The 17,595-nt window shown below is 34.4% G+C and overlaps 5 protein-coding genes across 6 annotated transcripts; all 5 read right to left on the bottom strand.

The window, feature by feature from the left end:
* Positions 1-2,023: 2,023 nt before the first annotated feature.
* On the bottom strand, positions 2,024-3,510 carry LOC128255307 (lipopolysaccharide-induced tumor necrosis factor-alpha factor homolog). Its single transcript, XM_052984832.1, has 3 exons — positions 3,320-3,510; positions 2,275-2,407; positions 2,024-2,219 (listed from the first exon to the last, which is right to left on the bottom strand). Exons 1-3 carry the CDS (start codon positions 3,435-3,437, stop codon positions 2,117-2,119), a joined length of 354 nt encoding a protein of 117 aa, XP_052840792.1. The 5' UTR covers positions 3,438-3,510; the 3' UTR covers positions 2,024-2,116.
* A 1,607-nt stretch (positions 3,511-5,117) lies between these two features.
* On the bottom strand, positions 5,118-6,267 carry LOC128255308 (lipopolysaccharide-induced tumor necrosis factor-alpha factor homolog). Its single transcript, XM_052984833.1, has 3 exons — positions 6,043-6,267; positions 5,391-5,523; positions 5,118-5,338 (listed from the first exon to the last, which is right to left on the bottom strand). Exons 1-3 carry the CDS (start codon positions 6,158-6,160, stop codon positions 5,236-5,238), a joined length of 354 nt encoding a protein of 117 aa, XP_052840793.1. The 5' UTR covers positions 6,161-6,267; the 3' UTR covers positions 5,118-5,235.
* A 5,150-nt stretch (positions 6,268-11,417) lies between these two features.
* Positions 11,418-12,460, bottom strand: LOC128255306 (lipopolysaccharide-induced tumor necrosis factor-alpha factor homolog). Its single transcript, XM_052984831.1, has 3 exons — positions 12,239-12,460; positions 11,728-11,860; positions 11,418-11,673 (listed from the first exon to the last, which is right to left on the bottom strand). The coding sequence occupies exons 1-3, from the start codon at positions 12,378-12,380 to the stop codon at positions 11,571-11,573; spliced, it is 378 nt and encodes a 125-aa protein (XP_052840791.1). The 5' UTR covers positions 12,381-12,460; the 3' UTR covers positions 11,418-11,570.
* A 1,043-nt stretch (positions 12,461-13,503) lies between these two features.
* Positions 13,504-14,830, bottom strand: LOC128255519 (lipopolysaccharide-induced tumor necrosis factor-alpha factor homolog). 2 transcript variants are annotated; one of them, XM_052985171.1, is made up of 3 exons: positions 14,779-14,830; positions 13,866-14,009; positions 13,504-13,810 (listed from the first exon to the last, which is right to left on the bottom strand). In XM_052985171.1, exons 2-3 carry the CDS (start codon positions 13,994-13,996, stop codon positions 13,708-13,710), a joined length of 234 nt encoding a protein of 77 aa, XP_052841131.1. In that variant the 5' UTR covers positions 13,997-14,009; positions 14,779-14,830; the 3' UTR covers positions 13,504-13,707. The 2 variants fall into 2 exon arrangements, with proteins under 2 accessions (XP_052841131.1, XP_052841130.1); XM_052985170.1 differs by having other exon boundaries at positions 14,711-14,829.
* A 1,240-nt stretch (positions 14,831-16,070) lies between these two features.
* LOC128255513 (lipopolysaccharide-induced tumor necrosis factor-alpha factor homolog) lies at positions 16,071-17,149 on the bottom strand. The gene is made up of 2 exons (XM_052985163.1): positions 16,715-17,149; positions 16,071-16,415 (listed from the first exon to the last, which is right to left on the bottom strand). The coding sequence occupies exons 1-2, from the start codon at positions 17,023-17,025 to the stop codon at positions 16,319-16,321; spliced, it is 408 nt and encodes a 135-aa protein (XP_052841123.1). The 5' UTR covers positions 17,026-17,149; the 3' UTR covers positions 16,071-16,318.
* Between the last annotated feature and the right edge of the window lie 446 nt (positions 17,150-17,595).

Below are 17,595 nucleotides of genomic sequence, written 5' to 3'. Positions count from 1 at the left end.
ATTATGTCATCTTAGTTTTTTAGTCCAAGGGATTTGCTCGGCTTGCTTCTTAAACGACTTTGGCTCGAAAATGCTAAGATCCCCATAAAGGCCATTTACTTTAAAATAGTTTTTAAAAACCCAAAATGTTTTAATCGTTATTTTAGTAAAAAGTGCAATAACGGAAATTCAAAAAATATATTTTTTTGATTGGTAATTATAATAATTGTTGTGACGTTTGTCAAATTCAGCAGTAAGTACAAAAATATTGATAAGAATGAGATTCTGAATCGAACATATTTTTAGTCAATTTATAAATAAATAAATAACGAAATTTAACGTTAATAAGATGACACATTAATAGCAAGTCAAAATTGTTTTGTTTTATTTTTTGTATACACAACACTCAATCAACTACTTAATCCCTGGTTTTCCACAGCAGTAAAGAGAGCTGTAATATATGTCGGTAAATACAATTTGAACTCTGTTTAAGGACAACTTTATCACTGGAGCATACCGCATATTAAACCAAATTCTTTGTCTCCAAGATAAATGCAAATCATCAAAGAGGGTATATCCTTCAGATGGTTCTCTCTTTGCGGTTTTTTGTTCCGACAAATTTCTATAAACTTCCGGCGAACGCCTTTTACAAGCTGGTCTGTTCCTGAACAACATATTTTCAAAACTAAGCTCTTCCCAATAGCAACAGAATCAAGCCCGAGATTGTTTTCCCAAATTCTAAGAATAATTCCATGCGCAGCTGATAAGCCTCGAATGTTATTAAGTGATGAAATCGAGAGTACATATTGATTACAATTATATTGTGGAAAAGCACAAATTTGAAGTTAATGAAATAAAGCATGAACATGTAATAATGTTATATTCACAAAATACTTTGTCTGACAAGAGGTTAAATTAAAAGGTTTATTTGAAATGTATAAATAACAAGAAAGGAAGTCGATTTCTATTTATGTGCGTATATGTTTAAAAACACTGAAGCTATGATGATTTTCAGCTCAATTAATTTCTTTGTTAAAAAAGTAATTCTGTTTTACGGTCAGACGTGACTGGTGTTCTTTATTTGCTGCGACAAAAATGTTATATGTTCTATACAATATATGAATTTTAATTCTGATATGAGAGTTGGTAGTCCAAGTACGATTACTTCGTCAATTCTAGTTCTCTTAGGCTCAATTCGGTCAAAATCGGTCAATTTCTGTACAACATTTTATAAGGCTCCAGTATATTTTATATTTATTCTGTTTTTATACCCTTGCAGAGGGTATTATAATTTCAGTCAGAAGTTTGCAACGCAGTGAAGGAGACATCTCCGACCCTATAAAGTATATATATTCTTGATCAGCATCACTAGGAGAGTCGATCTAGCCATGTCCGTCTCTCCGTCTGTCCGTCCGTCTGTCCGTCCGTTTCTACGCAAACTAGTCTCTCAGTTTTAAAGCTATCTGCATGAAACTTTCCCAAAAGTTGTCTTTCTATTGCAGGTAGTATATAAGTCGGATCGAGCCGGATCGGACGACTATAGCATATAGTTCCCATAGGAACAATCGGAAAAATAAACAACAAAAAATTATAACTTTGGTGTTTTTTAATTGTTTTTTTAGTTCTTCGAGATATAGTAATGGTTAAATATTTCAGAATTACGGTTTAAATCATCTAAATCGGACGACTATAGCTTATAGCTCCCATAGGAACAATCATAAAAATAAATAAAAAAAATTATAACTTTGCTGTTTTTTTATTTTTTTTTTTTAAGTGCTTCGAGATATAGTAATGGTTAAATATTTCAGAATTACGGTTTAAATTTCAACAAAATCGGACGACTATAGCATATAGCTCCCATAGGAACAATCGTATAGCTGCCATAGAAACTATCAAAATTAAGCTGCAAATCATAATAGCTTCAATGTTTTTAAACATACACGCAAAATTTTAACGTTTTCAAGAGTATTTAGTTTTTGAAATAGCTGCAAGTGTATATGAACTTCGGCTTGCCGAAGTTTGCTTCCTGTCTTGTTTATTATTACTCGAATTCAAATTGCAAATCTGGGGTATAGTTTTAAATATGCTTATTAATTTATATAATTTATATAATGATATTTGGTTTTCGAGGAGATTCCTAGTTCTTGTAGGTTCCCACATAGGCGCCACAGCTTTCACAAGTGTGTTTGGCCGACTGACAGGTGGGGCTGCAGTACGGGATACAACAACAGCAAATGCCCCTAGAAACAGGATTGTTAGTATTGGTATAAAAATCAAACATTTATATGTACATACCCCACCAAGCAGATAAGCATGGCTAATAAATGGGTCTTGGTACTTGGTTCAAATTCGACTTTCGTTTTTCTACGGACTCCGCAGCTCGGACATGTGGCCATTGATGGAACCATCCCCAGCACATTAGGAAGTACTATAAAAAAGTAAAGTTTTTAAAAAATTCAAAGGTAAGATTTTTAAAAAAAGTATTTTCATAAAGCGTGCAACTCAATATTGCAATACACTAACGAAATTATGAAATCTGTGAGCTTCTTGGAATCGTGATATTGCATATAAAATAAACAAACAAAAAAAAACAAGAAAAGAAGCAGCTGTTGCAAAAATTAAATATTCTTGAAAACACTTAAATTTCGATTTATATGCGCATATGGTTAAAAACATTTAAGCTATGATGATTTTCAGCTCAACTATTCAATTATGGCAGCTATATGAAGGTTTCCGATTTAAATTAAACTAAAGTCGTAAATCTGAACTATTAAATTATTACTATTTCTAAACAAAATTTAAAAAAAAATAAAAATTGAGAAGTTTTTAAGTAAATTTTTTTAATATGCCGATTGTTTTCAATGAAGCTATATGACATAGTCGTCCGGTTTTATTGAAATTAAATCGATTGTAATGAAATATTTAACTATTACTACATCTCGAAGAACTAAAAAAATTAAAAAAACAGCAAAGTTGTAATTTTTCCATTTATTTTTCCGATTGTTCTATATAGCTATATGCTATATAGCGGACGGACAGACGGACATGGCTAGATCGACTCTCTTAGTGATGCTGATCAAAAAAATGTACACTTTGTAGGGTCGGCGATGCCTCCTTCACTGCGTAATTTTAAGAACTTATAAAAACCTGACAAACCTAAAAACAACGGGAACCAAAGAAATGAGTTAAATATTTTTTTATGCAAAGCACGTAATAAAAACGAATTTTCTCATTTTCTACTTCGCACTCTTGGCTGAGGCATCTGATAGTCTTTCTACGCAATTTTTATATGTACGAGTACAATGTTTTGCCCTTAGGATACGTTTTTCTTCGTACTTACCTTGCACAAACTGGGGCTGTGCCACAATCAAGGGCTGTGCCTGATTTAGATTTGAATTCTGCTGCTGGGTTGAATTATAGCTCGGCGGTGCTTGTTCCAAGGGAATATTCTTCTCCATTTTTCGCTGTTTATAAATCCGGCAGATGTGCTTCTCGTTGCGTTGTAGTCACGAAACTAAATGCTGTTCCCTGAACGGCCTAAAATTTGTTTGACTTTTTTCCAGTCTTGCCATTAGAGAGAGAGCCAAGTGTAGATCAAGATAAGAATTTATCTACTAAAACATAAAGCTTTTTAATCTGAATGTGAGAGAGTAAGCTTTCGTATATGCTAATCAAAACATACATTTTGAGTTTGCGCAGTGATAAAATAAGCCAAAAAACCGAACAATTCCAAAATATACATACATATATACTTATTTTTTAATGGTAACAATACTATTCCTTATAGTCACAGAAGTATGCGCATTAGTAAATCTAATTTCGTGCGTAGAGTATCTCAAGCCATTGTCTGAAAATAACAATTAATAACGGAAGATAACATAGCATAGACACTCCCCAAAGCTCACCACATATACTATGACATGTTCGCTTCAGTCTTCATTCAGTCCATCAGTCTTTCGTCGAGGTAAAAAACTCTATCTGCCTCTCTCACTCTCTCTTTTCCAAAAAATAATAGAATACTTCCGAAAAGCTCCAACGCCCGATCATTTTCAAGTATTTTTTCATTTCTTCCGTTCATTTCTTCCCTAACACCTTCCTCCCATTCTGCAAAAAAAACCATAACAAACAGAAAATAACACCAAACTCTAAACATTTTTAAAGAAAAATCTACAGCATATGCAACAAAATTAAAAAAAAAAAACAATAATAAAAACCATCAGTAAATAAAACCAAAATTTAAATTTAAAAAAACCATAACGGTTATTTATATAAAAATAAAATTATGATGTTATTCGAGTGTAAGGTCTACACCGTAAGAATTTATTGATGCCACCCCGTTTTAATTAATTGTGCGCTCATTTTAAAATGACGGCTTGAAGGCAAAAGGCTTATGCAAACTAAACTATCAGCTTTGCGCAAAAATTCTCTAAACAGGAAATGCGTATTTCTACTAGAACTCCAACTGTTATTCAAAAGTTTTTTTGATAAAGTTTATTTTATAGGATTTATTGATAAAAAAAAAAAACAAAACCAAAATAATGGTTTTTACCGTTATTTTGGAAGAAATCGGTCTTGTCGCAAACTTTGACCTATTTTTTCGTAAACAGGACCCCAAAATACATAGATCGGAAGCTTATACTTAAATAATTGATTGGATAGATTTTATTATTATTGGAGGGCAAAATCTTTTAATTTATGAACTGTACAGCTGGGGCTCAAATCACTCACAAAAGAAAAGGTTACCACTGCTATTAAATGATAGATAATTAACTAATTGATTGGAAAGATTTTATTATTTTTATTGCGTACTTTTTTAATATGGAATAACCTTTATTCGATTTTTCAAATTTAATATTGGTTGCTCAGTCTGCTTGGCCCAAAAATAGCTTGATCCACCTAAGTTAATAATATACTGATTTAAAACAATAAGTAGTAAGATCAACATAGCAATCTGAAAAAAAATGTCATTTTATTGCCTACTTCAGATATCTAAAAACGATTTTACATAATTCGTAATTTGTAACTCGAGATCACGTTTTTATAACAAAACGTTTTTGATAACATTCATTACACTGTACTCCCTATACAGAGGGATCCCGACTATGAAAATTATCTATTATGTATTAGTATGTTGTTTCAGTTCACTTTACTTTGTTGTTTACAGCTAATTATTTATTTATTTAATCATATAAATCAATAAAAAAAGGAATCAAAATGTACAGGTTCTTGAGGATGTTTGGTACTCGCAGATGATCACTAGTTCTTGTAGGTTCCCACATACTCTCCACAGCTACTACAGGTGTGGTTTGCCGACTGACAGGAGTCGGTCATGTACGGAATGCAGCAACAGCAAATTCCACTGAAAGCCGGTTTGTTAATATATGCTAAAGGGTCAAACTTAAAATACATACCCAAGCGCACAGATAAGCAGAGCTATCAAATGAGTCTTGGTATTTGGCTCAATTTCGACATTGGTTTTGCTACGGACCCCGCAACTAGGACACGTTGCGGTTGATGGAAAGTTGCCCAACACATTCGGGAGTGCTAAAAAGAAAAATTTGTAATTGTTTTTTTTTTTGTATTACATGAATTTTTGCTAATATTATTCACAGAATGAAAGCAACAAAACCAATTCAATATTACCATATAAGGGATTGATGAAATTTGTAAATTTACATTATTATGCAAGAGTAATGCTTTTAATGATACAGTGACGAGATTTGTTATTGGCACAGAAAGAATGTAGAAAATCCTCGAATTATAATTTAGAGTACTATGTAAAACGGCTTAAACGGAATGAAAATACCAAATCGATACAGTTTTAACAAAATAGTTTATTAAAACTCAAGAGTCCCTATAATTGTCTTCCAGGAAATGTAGAGCTTTTTGGATTTTTAAACTTAATAATTATCGACATGTACCAGTAGTTAGTTTACCACTATGTTTAAACATTTTAATAGTCTTTTTCTTTCTCTTGCAATCATTTTCTTTAAACAATTTCAGTATTTACAAGATTTTGGCGCTTTAAAACATGTTATTTCAGTTTGGGATAGGCTTACTTACTCAGCATAGGCTGAGGCTGTACCATAATCAACGGCTGTGTCTGATTAAGGTTTGGATGGACCGGCTGGGTGTCGTTGTAACTGGGCGGTGCTTGTTCCAAGGGAATATCCTTATCCATTTTTTATTTTTTTTATAATTCCGACAGATATGCTCCTCGTTGCGATTCAGGTACGAAACTAAATTGCTCTTCACAAAACAGCCTAACAAAGCCTTTCCCACGTTTGCCAACTGAGAGAGCAAAGCATTGATCAAACACAAGAATTCTTGGTTCTGGAACGAAAGCTTTTTAAAGCTGCGCGGGAGAAATAGAATTTTCGTTGGTGCTAATGGTACCATGAATTTCTTCTATTCAAACATAAACACACACATATGTACAATAAATTGCGTGCGTTGTTTATTAAACAAAAGCTGCACGAAAAAAAAAACTTTGCTCAATTTGACGTATAAAATAGTTATAATTCCTTTGCAAACTAAATGGATATTCTCCCTAGGAAATATTTACTCTTAAGTTATATGTTAGTGAATTTTATTCCACCAAAATAGTTATTTATCAGTTTGTTTATCCCATAAAAACTTCTACCTTACCGATATTTATAGTGCTGTTATCACAATAATGGACCCGCTACTGTAAAAGCAATAATTGGTATGTTGGTACTATCTGAAACAAGAAAATAATAAAAAATGTATTTGCTCTAAAATATGTTTGTTTGGTGCTCACACCTCTTAGGAAAAGCGATACCTTCCCATACCTCATTACTTACTACATTACTGCTGTAAAAATGCCATATAACCAAACAAAAACAAAATTCATCCACTTATTTGATCAATGTAATTGTCAATGTAATCAATATATATGTTTGTGTGTAGAATCTACTAACTATTATCTACATATAAAAAAGGCAAAGATACTCATGGGCTCGTGGTTCATTTGTGTGAGTGCCCTTCATTTCAGAAGTTCATTGCTGCTCAAATTCATCACTCTTTCAACAACCTGGCAGAGCCGACGCTCTTATCTAAAAAAAAACTATTGCTGCTTTTCTAACTCTCTCGCTCTCTTTCTCCTCTCATCAAAAATAATAGGCAAAGTTACTCGTGGAGCGAAATGGTATCTTGTATTCATTAAAAAGTATGTAACAGGTCGAAAGAAGCTTTTCCGTATAAAGTCAATATATTCTATGTCCGTCTGTCTGTCCATATGAATATCGAAATCTTGGAATCTATAAAAACCGGAGATTTGGGATAATGCGCCCACATAGCGCGTTAGTCTACCATGTCACTCAGGGACATGGTAGAGGTTAGTTATACCGTTGTATTTGTTAATTTGTGCAATATCTATCAACTAATTTAAAAATTCCAAATCGTTTCAATATTTTTGAAGTTATTATAGATAGATATAGATTTTAATTTTCGGGCAGATGGCGCCACCTAAAAACCGATTATTTTCAGGGGGCAAATTTATTTTGAAATTGTCTAGCTGATTTACGGTATCTAATACGCTTCGTTCAACTGATGAAGTCCTTAAAGTCAGTCAGCTGACAAAAGCCTTGTTACTTAACCATTTCAAAGCAGCGTCCCGATTACAGAACAAACTTATTAAAAATATAGTAATTTTTTCTGTTAAAATAAAAATGAGTAGTCACAAAATGCGATATCAGAAGTTTTTGGGTCGGAATGAAATTTAAAACGAACTTATAGCCGATATGTATTAAGTCTAAGCAATTCCCGATTCCAAATTCCAAGAAAGATCAACGATTAGTTATTTATTTATTTTAATTGAAATGTATAAGTTATATATTCTGGCAGAAGAGTAAGTCAGAATAAGAAGGTCAGAATATTCCAAATATTTTATGAAAGTTTTAAAAGGGCGAGCTTGTTCGGGCTACTACAGGTACTACAGGTGTGTATAGTCGACTTAAAAGAGTCGCTGCAGTAACAAACAAAGAGGAGGCATATGGCCATAAAAAAGACAGGATTGGTCCTGATAGGCGGCCAAATGTGTCTTGGTACTTGGCTCGAATACGACGGTCGACTGCTGACGATCTCCGCAACCAAAACGCGAACCAAAACATTAGGGTGTGCTTAAAAAACAAACGAATCCATAGTTTTTGTATAAAAATGTGAATTGTAAGTTATTGATCATTAAATGGTATTAGTAGCGTAGGTCAATAACTTGACTTAATTTAAAAAGCGTTAAAAATGTTTGTGAAACACGAAGTGATTTATCAGAGCTATCTCCAAAAATAGGTATCACTTTAGGACCCATTTACCAAAATATCAGAACTGAACCGTTCACATAGCTCAGTGAGTCAAACGGTCTTTGCTCAACGAACTACCAATATTCTCGTTTCAGTTTTGTTTATGTGCTTCGCGTTCGAATTCAGACTGGCAACTAAAATGTGCTCCCCAGACGTTTTTTTTTTTTGAAGCCATCAATTTCCGATTAAGTTTTTATTATACAAAACAGAGAAAACACTATTTTCTTTAGTTTTTGTGTTTCTTTAGGTCTAGATTGAGATTTGAGTTACTTCGCTTTCGTTTCCAGAAACAACGTAATTGGCTGAAAAAAATATTTAAGCCACCTTGGGCCAAGTGAAGTTTTTACAAAAACTTAGTACTTTAAAACACACTACATTTCAGTTTTTTAGCCCATATGTTTAAATCAAAAAAGCTACATCGATTTTCTGCTGATTCGATCGTTTTTGGCGCAGTTATATGCTATCTTAGTCCAATTAAAAAAACTTTAGCCAGAAATTCTTTGTTTAATTTTCGTTGCAACAATTCAAAATTTAAATTTCTGTGAAGAAATTTGTTAATAAGTTTCCAAACTAATAGCATACTTCTATGTTTTGGATAAACTTTATTTGATAGACAAATTCATCTCAAACAATCACTATTGGTTTATATTTTCATCTAGCTGAATTAATTCGGTGTAGTTTTTTTTTTTTGTACGTGCAATTTCAAAGCTCTTCGGGCTTTAAAGATTTGAGTTTTCTTTTGCTTTTGACAACACAACAGGCAACAGCTGACTTTACTATCATTATGTTATTTAAATATAAAATGATCACTTATTCTCTATTTTAGAGGAATTTCAGTGTGAGTGGTTTGGATCGCCTTTCCAGCCACAAGACCGGCATTTGTAGGTGCTTTCGTAAATGCCTACTCCACAATATCGACGTCCGCAGCATAAAGCACTGAAAATTAATTGAAACTGCAATGGATTTTGAACTAAATGAGACATTATAACTTAACAAAAATCCATCTTAAACTTTTTCAGTCGAGTTGGGTTTTGAATCGCAGTTGGGACAGCTAAAATAATCCGAAATTACTACATGTATTGCAAACATCGACTGAGCGATTGCAATAGCATGAACATAAAGCTCAACAGATTTCCTTCGGAAAAAAGTTCCAATCTAAATTCTGATAAGAGCGATGTGAATAAAGTATGCTTTAAAGATTTGTATATTTTTAATATTTTACAATTAGCGTATTGCATTTACTTTACAAAAATATACTTGTTTTAAAGTGAAATTTAAATATTCAGCTCAATACTGAACCAATTTTTGATGCTTTTTGCAGCTTCCCTTCATCGTAATGATTCACTGATAAATTTTTTTTTTGTTTTTTTTTAAATCCATATAGCTTTTCAGATTAAGCTACAAATATACAAATATTTCTTAAAAATTCAACCCATGCCAGTTCTTTATTATTATCTATGCAAGACCAATTCGAATGGAATTAGAAGCAAGTGTATTATAGTCTAAAAAAATTAAACTTTGATGATTTTCAGCTCAATTATTTGATCGTTCCAAGAGCAGCTATACGATTTCATTTTCCGATATTAACAAAATCGTTAATCTGCATTATTGAAAATTATTTTAAAAAAAATTGAAAAATAGAAAATTTAAAATTCCGATTTTTTCCATAGGAGCTATATGATAAAGTCGTGCGATTTTAATCATTTTAAATCGTAACTTTAAGATATCAAACCTTTACTTTTTATCGAATAAGTAAAACAAAAATTAAGAAACAGAAAAGTTCTAATTTGTTATAATTTTCTCCACGATTTGTTTCTTAGGAGATATTAAGTGTAGTCATACAAAGCGGCTCTTTTCGACTTGTATACCTGCAGTAGAAAGAAAGTTCTGGGAAAGTTTCATGCAAATAGCTTTAAAAGTGAGGGACTATTTTGCGTAAGAACGGGAAGACGGACGGACAGACGGGCGGACAGACAGACATTGACTCTCCTGTTCTCTCCTGATGCTGTCCAAAAACTTATATATTTTATATACTTCTGACTGAAACTATAATACCCTCTGCAAGGGTATGAACAAGGGAATAATACAAAACAAATTAGCAAAGCTGCAAAATAAAATCAGTCTTGTTACATTACAATTTTAAAGCAGCGTGCCGATTACAATACTAATTAAAAAAAATAAAGTAAATGTTGTTGGTAAAATAAAAACAAAAAAGTTTGCGAGTTTATTTCACTATGTAACTGAAATCCATGTTTTTTAGTTCTAGTAGAAAGTTTCAGCTTCGATTTTGACTAAGCCGTTTTAAATCATTTCGCTTGTGCAACACGGCTATGTTGCTCAACATGTTTACAGTCGGCTGGACACAATTGCTTATAAAAGTACTAGAAATTGGAACAGCATTAAGCAAATAGATGAATTTGTTTACAAGTGGTGTTAATATTTATAATACTGTTCTAGTGGTTTCAACACCAACAATTACATGCTGAAATTGAAGACAAATGTTTCTTTAAGACTTTTTTATTATTTAAAACTGAACTATTTGCAAAGGTTATCATTATTAACTTATTAAAACTTGGTTCTCGGTAAAAGTTTAATTCCGATTAATCGCGAGTTCAAAGAATAAAGATTAAACGAGAAAGCACTGATGAAATCGAGAGTAAATACATAGATATGTACAGAATTTCATCATATTGTTGGAAACCGAAAACCTAACTTCCATCTTGCAGGCTGTGACCTAAAAAACAAGAATTGTCTGTTTATAAGACAGAAAATAAGGATTATCACATTTTTCAAGTTGAAAAATTTTCTGCCCGGCAATGTTTCTTTGTTTAGCGATAAGTTTGTGCACTTGTTTTTTGTATTTTAATTACAATTTTACTGTGTATAGTGCCCAATGTGAATATAAGGCTGCGTCAGCAAACAACAAATGATTGCTTATGTGGATTAAATTCATTGATTCTGTTTAAACAATGGCGTGGGATGGGGAGTCAAGTTCAATTAAAATTATCAACATTTTTGTTTGTCCAAGCTCCAATTCTTGAAACGAACTTGCAACCGGCATATATTTATGTATATTTAGTCTATGTAGTTCTTTCTGAGTCCCCGATTTCAAATTCCACGTAGTAGTAACAAGTTATTCATTTATTTTAGCGTTTTACAATATTTTCAGGGTTAAGAAAAGGCAAAAGCCCTTTGGGAATACATTTTTTTTTTTGGGATTCTTTCAGATGAAGGTCGAATTCTTTTCGATATTTCGGGGTTTGAAGAGGATCCCTAGTTCTTGTATGTTCCGACATAGGCTCCACAGCTGCCACAGGTGTGTTTAGCCGATTGGCAGGAGTCGGTGCAGTATGGAATGCAGCAGCAGCAAATGCCCCTTAAAAAAAGGATTAGTCCTTGTTGGCAAAAGGATCAAATTATAATTACTTACCCCAGCATACAAATAAGAAGGGCCAGCAAATGGGTCTTGGTACTTGGCTCGAATTCCACCTTCGTTTGCCTACGAACTCCGCAACTCGGACACGTGGCCATAGATGGAACACCACCCAACACATTAGGGGGTGCTAAAAAAAACAGACGAAACGTTAGTTTTTGTATTTAATCTTCTATCGGCAATCAATTAAGTAAATTGGAAAAACAACAGCTATCGGTTTAACGACTTTTATTTAATATATATTTGTATATCCCTCTAAATATAAATATCTTTGCTTCGAAGAATTAATTTGTTTATAAAGAAGAAAATGCAAATGATTAAATTTTCGCAAAAGTTTTTTGTTTGTACATATGTTTGCTTTGAGGGCAAGTTCTAGGTTGGAATAATTTCCATGTACTATCCACGCTTTCGAAATTTGTCTGTATAAAAATTCGGTATTCATGTATAACTAATTAGTTTTCAAAAAGAAGGGCATAAACCATTTAAAAATAGTTTTTTTCGTACTTACCTTGCATAACCTGAGGTTGTGTCAAAATCACCGGCTGTGGCTGGTTCAAATTCGGATAACCCGGCTGGGTGTTGTCATAACTGGGCGGTGCCTGTGGCACGGGCTGCTGGTGGTGATGGTCATAGGGCAAGTTCTTCTCCATTCTTCGCTTTTTTTTTTTACTTCCGACCGATGTGCTACGCGTTCGAATTCAGACTGGCAACTAAATTGTGCTCCCAGAGGGCGCCCCGAATAAGTTAGCTTACGTTCTACCCAGTTGTGAGAGTGGTGGTTTGCCGTTGATTGTGCGCTAGGGGATTTTCGGTGGCGAGCAAATTCCGATTAACTTTTGAATTTCAGACTATATCAAAATAATATTTTCTTTTGTTTTTTTACTTTTTTGATTGAAACTCAAATTGAGTCACTTCCTCTTCCAGAACCGATCCCATTGGATGACAAAAGAACAAGATTACAAGCATTAGCTTAAAAAAAATTACAATAGATTTGTTGTACATGGCCATGGCCGTTGTTATATGTATTTCGTTTACACCATATCACTCAATATAAATACCACTCAAAAGAGCAGGTGGCTGTGAATATATAAATAATTAAAGCTCACGATCATACAAAATTTTAATATCACTCACATTTAAAATAAATAAATACATAGCCATTTTCCCAACCGTGTGGAAACGGTTTTACATGTTTGATTTGGGCATTTGTTAGAAAGAGCTCATTTTGGCCAATCATGTAAATATATGCATAAATTATAAACAATTAAACAGGACCAATTGATATTGATATTGATATATGTATAAAAAATCAAAGATAGTTCTTATTTATTTACAGAGATTGACATAGTCTACCGATTTGTAATCCATTGCAATCCTTTGCTCTAAACTCGTTGAATTGTAGTTTTTCTCGGAGTATATACGATGTGTTTAACAAACAACAAAGTTAAAATAGGTTTTCAATTATTATTTTTTCGACTATGTCTAAGGCTATTTTGAAAAATGGGGATGCTGATAAAGTTTAAATTCTAACAGGAACTCTATAAAAATTGAAAGTTATTTTTGTAGCACAGACATATGAATAATGTCCTGACACTCCAACCAATTTACAGCTACTTGACAGCAACTAAATATTATTGGTGAATGATAATAATAGTGGTAAAGACGCGTTGGCGAACACCCCAAATTAACCCGTCTTAACACACATTAAACTAAAATAGTTGGTTAACAAAAATGTTATTTTTTGATATTGTCAGTCAATTAAAAGCACGAAGATTTCTTCCTTGAATCTTTTTATTTTTGTGCTGAGAATACAAAAGCTTTAGCTGGTACTACAATATTTTGCTTAATATCAAAATATTGCGTAATAATAAATGTGAGAGAGGTAACAATGTAAAATGAGTGAAGTTTGGGGGTGCATTTCGTCACAGCTGCTGGCCGCAGACTACGAAAATCCACAACCTCAAAATCGAAATCTCTTCAACGCTCGTAGGTGCCAACAAAGGCGTTGCAGGATGGGCAATGATGGTCGGAGTTCCGGGCACATTGGGTGCAGTAGAGGCAGCAGGCACAGGGCCAGCAGCTGTTCGACAGAGAAATTAGTTAGGATAACAAAGTAAAGGGTTCTTCCAGCCTACCAGGTCAGGCACATGATCAGTGCTATCAGATGGGTCTTGGTGGTGGCCTTTGGCTCTATACGGGTGGTGACCTGCTGGTGGCAGCTGGGGCACACCACGTTGCAGGGCTCCGGACCAACGGGAGTAGACATTTTGTTGATTGAACTGCAGGAAAAACAAAAAAAAACAAGAAGCTTTATAACTTTGTTATTGATTGCAGCAAAGACCTTGGAAACATCGCGTGTCGTTGGTGCATATGCATTTAATTAGTTGTGTTGTGGTGAATTTAATTGCACACCCGCCATGCAAACAAGCTGTGATCAGCCCTATCTCCCGTCACTCCAATTCTTTTCAGGGTAAATCCCAAAATGTGTGAGGTCATCTTCATCCACGTGCCATGTGGAAACTGAAAGTATGTGCCTGTCTGTCGATGTCGTCATCGTCCAATTGCGTCTCTCTGTTTTTGCCCCTTTCAACCCCCATTCCATCCGTCATCTCTCCAGTGCTCCAGTGGGGTACTCGCCCAATTTGTTTGTGCGCGCCTAAAATCAACATGTCTATTTATATTCACACTGGGTCCGACCACAGCATAGAATCATCATTAAGCGGCGGGTGTGTCCGGCGCCAGTGCTTAACATATCCCGCCGGAATCCACCTTTCGACCTGCGTGCTCTTCCTCAGTTTTCCAAAACTAATTTTCGAGGAGTGGCAATCATCCCGAAGTCGTTGTCCTGTTTGCTCAGCAACGTGTTTAGCTTAACCCGATTTTTTCAAAATATTTATTTGAACTTGACTTTAATAGCTGGTGTCCATACTTGTAACACTTATATGCGGTTTGCATTTAAAGCTTGTATCAGTATACTTACAAAGCACGTTGCCGAAACAAAAGAATTTCCAAGCCAAACTAGAATTTCGCAGAGCCCCCAAAACTCACTGCGCACTGCTGGAGTTTCGAAAGTGGTGTGCGGCTATTGTTTGCGCGGCAAAGGCAGGTTGCCTAGTTCGTCGCGTTCAAAAAATGTTGCCAATCAGAAAAGGTTCCTGCCGCATGTTGCAGCAGCATGCTGCAGGCTACTCACCGCATTTTGGGATCATTCGGTTGAATTGTAAAGAGGATATTTTTAAGTTTTCGCATGACTTTACTAAAACAATGATCCAAATGTTTTTTTTTGGATAAGGCGAAAACAATAATTTTTTTCTTTGGAAATAAAAAAAAAACTTGTTTTCATTTTTATGAAAGTTGACCACATTTTAAATATTTTGCAGGGCAACAAATGTCGCTTTTTTCGTTGTGCATAGTTATTAACTATGGTTATGACTAATTTGTCTTTCTAAGCATTTTCCCTCTGTACCTACATATATCAGTTTTGGTATTTTAAATTGAAGAGAATCACGTTTTTAGTGTTTTTTCGAAACCAAAAAATTATCAAATTTTACATGCTCGTTCTTATAGGGTATATACATATTACCATATGTGGTTACTATAGGGTATAGTTGTCCGATCGGCAAAGGTTTTTTAACATGATCAATGTACAATGAGAGCTGGCTACGAGCTGGCTTGTCGAATGTTATTAACATATTTCGTCAAAAAATTTGGTATAAGAAATTTTGTTTGTTAAATGTGCGATCTACACTACTTTTGTACCTCGTTAAAAGGTGTTAAAAAAAAACCAAATAACAAAGCTGTGACTCCAGGACTTTTAACTATACTTCGACATTTGCTTTATTTAAAAAAATGTTGTTAAACAACAATTTACGAATAAAACGTCTGGTATGCAAAAAGAACGATTAAATATCTTAAATAAATAGAAAACTGTATGGAGTCTTTTTTTACGGTAAACGTTAAACTTTAAAAAAACATAAAAAATGTAGGTATAGAGCCCATTTAATCACAAGATTGGTAATGGTGCTATTTTTTCGAAGCTTTTTGTTAAAAAAAAAGAAATTATTTTAATTTCAACTTTGATCATACAGAAAAAATTTACGTGTTCCTATATATAATTGATTAAGTTTAGTTCGTAGTTCTTAACGAATTTAAGTATAATCTAATTTAACTAAATAAAAAATATATTGAAATAAGATTGACTTAGCTATAAAAGAGATACCAGTGCTACCACAAAAATGTGAAGATAATGTAAGTGCCAATTTGCCTTTCACTTTCACAACGTTTCCAGCGACAGTGCTGCCAGATCGGCAGAAATAGAGAAGCAAAGCAGACCAACAAAATTCAGTTAATGGGAATCCCAGAAAATGCTTCGCTTGGCAATGCTTTATTCGATTATCTTTTCTCGCTTACAGTTTCGCATACAGTAAGCAGAGTCGATTAAAGAACTTAAGTATGGTAAGTGTTTATATGATAAATGCGCCACTTCATGAAGACATACATGTACATACATATACTTGGTTGTACGAGAATGAAGAATACGAATGTGTAGATATGAAATCGGCGAGTGTTTTCGTTTTCGCTGGCGTCTTCAAAACGATCCCAAACAGGCGTTGCAGTTGGGGCAGAATTGGGAGGTCTTGTAGCAGCAGTTGCAGCAGCAAGGGGCGCAGACGCAGGGCCAGCAACTGGAGGAGGATAAAAAGGGTAGAATTAGCTATAAAGTACCAGGCACGATCGTCGCTTACTCATCGAACGCTTCCTGTTAAATGTAAACACAACAAAACAGATGCGGTCACAGCAATAGCACCCAGACTGCTGGACTTCTGATATTGAAATGTTGAAATAATTATCTCCATAGTGTGGAGTTTTCCATAAAATGGATTGCTGTCTTTTGATAAATGGAAAATTTAAAAAAAACTTAAACATGTTGGCCTCTTTGGTGCTATTTATCTGCCCGCAGCTGTGTTTTATTTGATATACTTACAGGAAAAGGCAGAGGATCGCTGCCAGGCAGTAAGTTTTTCCAGTAGGATGGTGATCTACTCGGACGCGAATCCGGGCGTTGCAATGGGGACAAATCATTCCCTGTCCAGGGGTGTCCACCACAACCGTGGTCTGGTGGTGCACAACGTTCACCGGGGGTGGTGACATCGGCGTTGTCTGCGGTAATTGCTGTACCTGCGGGTAAATCTGATTTGGCGACGCCTGGTACTGGTTCAAGGCCATCTCAGCCGGCGGAGCCGTGGCAAAGTCATCCGAATAAGCCGGCGGCGAGTCAACTCGCTTGTAGTCCATTATAGATAGCGTGGTATTTGATAAACAGGCACGTAGGGTAACCAAAATCCTTAATTACTTCCAGCAAAATCAAAATGTTCTTCTGACCAATGCAAACTGCGAACCGCAACTGAAAGCTCCCGCGAAATGCATGTGCTTCGGGAAAAGAAAACAATAACAAAAAAAATGACGCTGAGCATTCTGCACTTGGCGTGAGCGAGACAACTATACGATCGCATGAGCTTGCATATATCGATAAGTTATTGCTACGGGGATTACATTGATAAGAGTTCCCGAAATTCGAATTCAAAGACATTGCTTTATCAGCTTACAGTAGATATCCGAAAAATAAAATATTCAACCTATTTAGTGTCAGTAAAAACTATCGATCATTTGATTTTTGTGTAACCGAGTCTTGGGCAAAACTTTTTTTACATTGGTTTTGCTTAGGGAACTAGAGGTGCACCTAAGTGAATCTTGGAGTCTTTTCGAATTTTCAATTAAAAATCTGATATTTCAAGCATTTTAGTTTTGTTTCTACAATTGCTTGATTTCAGACTAGAAATCAAAACAATGAACATATATTGCGAC

Source organism: Drosophila gunungcola, assembly GCF_025200985.1.
Source record: "Drosophila gunungcola strain Sukarami chromosome 2R unlocalized genomic scaffold, Dgunungcola_SK_2 000011F, whole genome shotgun sequence".
Lineage (NCBI taxonomy): Eukaryota > Metazoa > Arthropoda > Insecta > Diptera > Drosophilidae > Drosophila > Drosophila gunungcola.
The sequence above is the reverse complement of the archived record's forward strand: the minus strand, read 5'-3'. Positions and strand labels throughout refer to the sequence as shown.

Coding starts and splice junctions, on each gene's coding strand:
- LOC128255308 (XM_052984833.1), bottom strand. CDS start 6,160: ATGGATAAGGATATTCCCTTGGAACAAGCACCGCCCAGTTACAACGAC. Junction 5,524..6,042: donor ACAGCCTCAGCCTATGCTGA/GTAAGTAAGCCT, acceptor TTTTCTTTTTAG/CACTCCCGAATGTGTTGGGC. Junction 5,339..5,390: donor CTGCTTATCTGTGCGCTTGG/GTATGTATTTTA, acceptor ACCGGCTTTCAG/TGGAATTTGCTGTTGCTGCA.
- LOC128255307 (XM_052984832.1), bottom strand. CDS start 3,437: ATGGAGAAGAATATTCCCTTGGAACAAGCACCGCCGAGCTATAATTCA. Junction 2,408..3,319: donor ACAGCCCCAGTTTGTGCAAG/GTAAGTACGAAG, acceptor ACTTTTTTATAG/TACTTCCTAATGTGCTGGGG. Junction 2,220..2,274: donor ATGCTTATCTGCTTGGTGGG/GTATGTACATAT, acceptor TCCTGTTTCTAG/GGGCATTTGCTGTTGTTGTA.
- LOC128255513 (XM_052985163.1), bottom strand. CDS start 17,025: ATGGACTACAAGCGAGTTGACTCGCCGCCGGCTTATTCGGATGACTTT. Junction 16,416..16,714: donor GCGATCCTCTGCCTTTTCCT/GTAAGTATATCA, acceptor ATCCTCCTCCAG/TTGCTGGCCCTGCGTCTGCG.
- LOC128255519 (XM_052985171.1), bottom strand. CDS start 13,996: ATGTCTACTCCCGTTGGTCCGGAGCCCTGCAACGTGGTGTGCCCCAGC. Junction 13,811..13,865: donor CTGATCATGTGCCTGACCTG/GTAGGCTGGAAG, acceptor TCTGTCGAACAG/CTGCTGGCCCTGTGCCTGCT.
- LOC128255306 (XM_052984831.1), bottom strand. CDS start 12,380: ATGGAGAAGAACTTGCCCTATGACCATCACCACCAGCAGCCCGTGCCA. Junction 11,861..12,238: donor ACAACCTCAGGTTATGCAAG/GTAAGTACGAAA, acceptor TGTTTTTTTTAG/CACCCCCTAATGTGTTGGGT. Junction 11,674..11,727: donor CTTCTTATTTGTATGCTGGG/GTAAGTAATTAT, acceptor CCTTTTTTTAAG/GGGCATTTGCTGCTGCTGCA.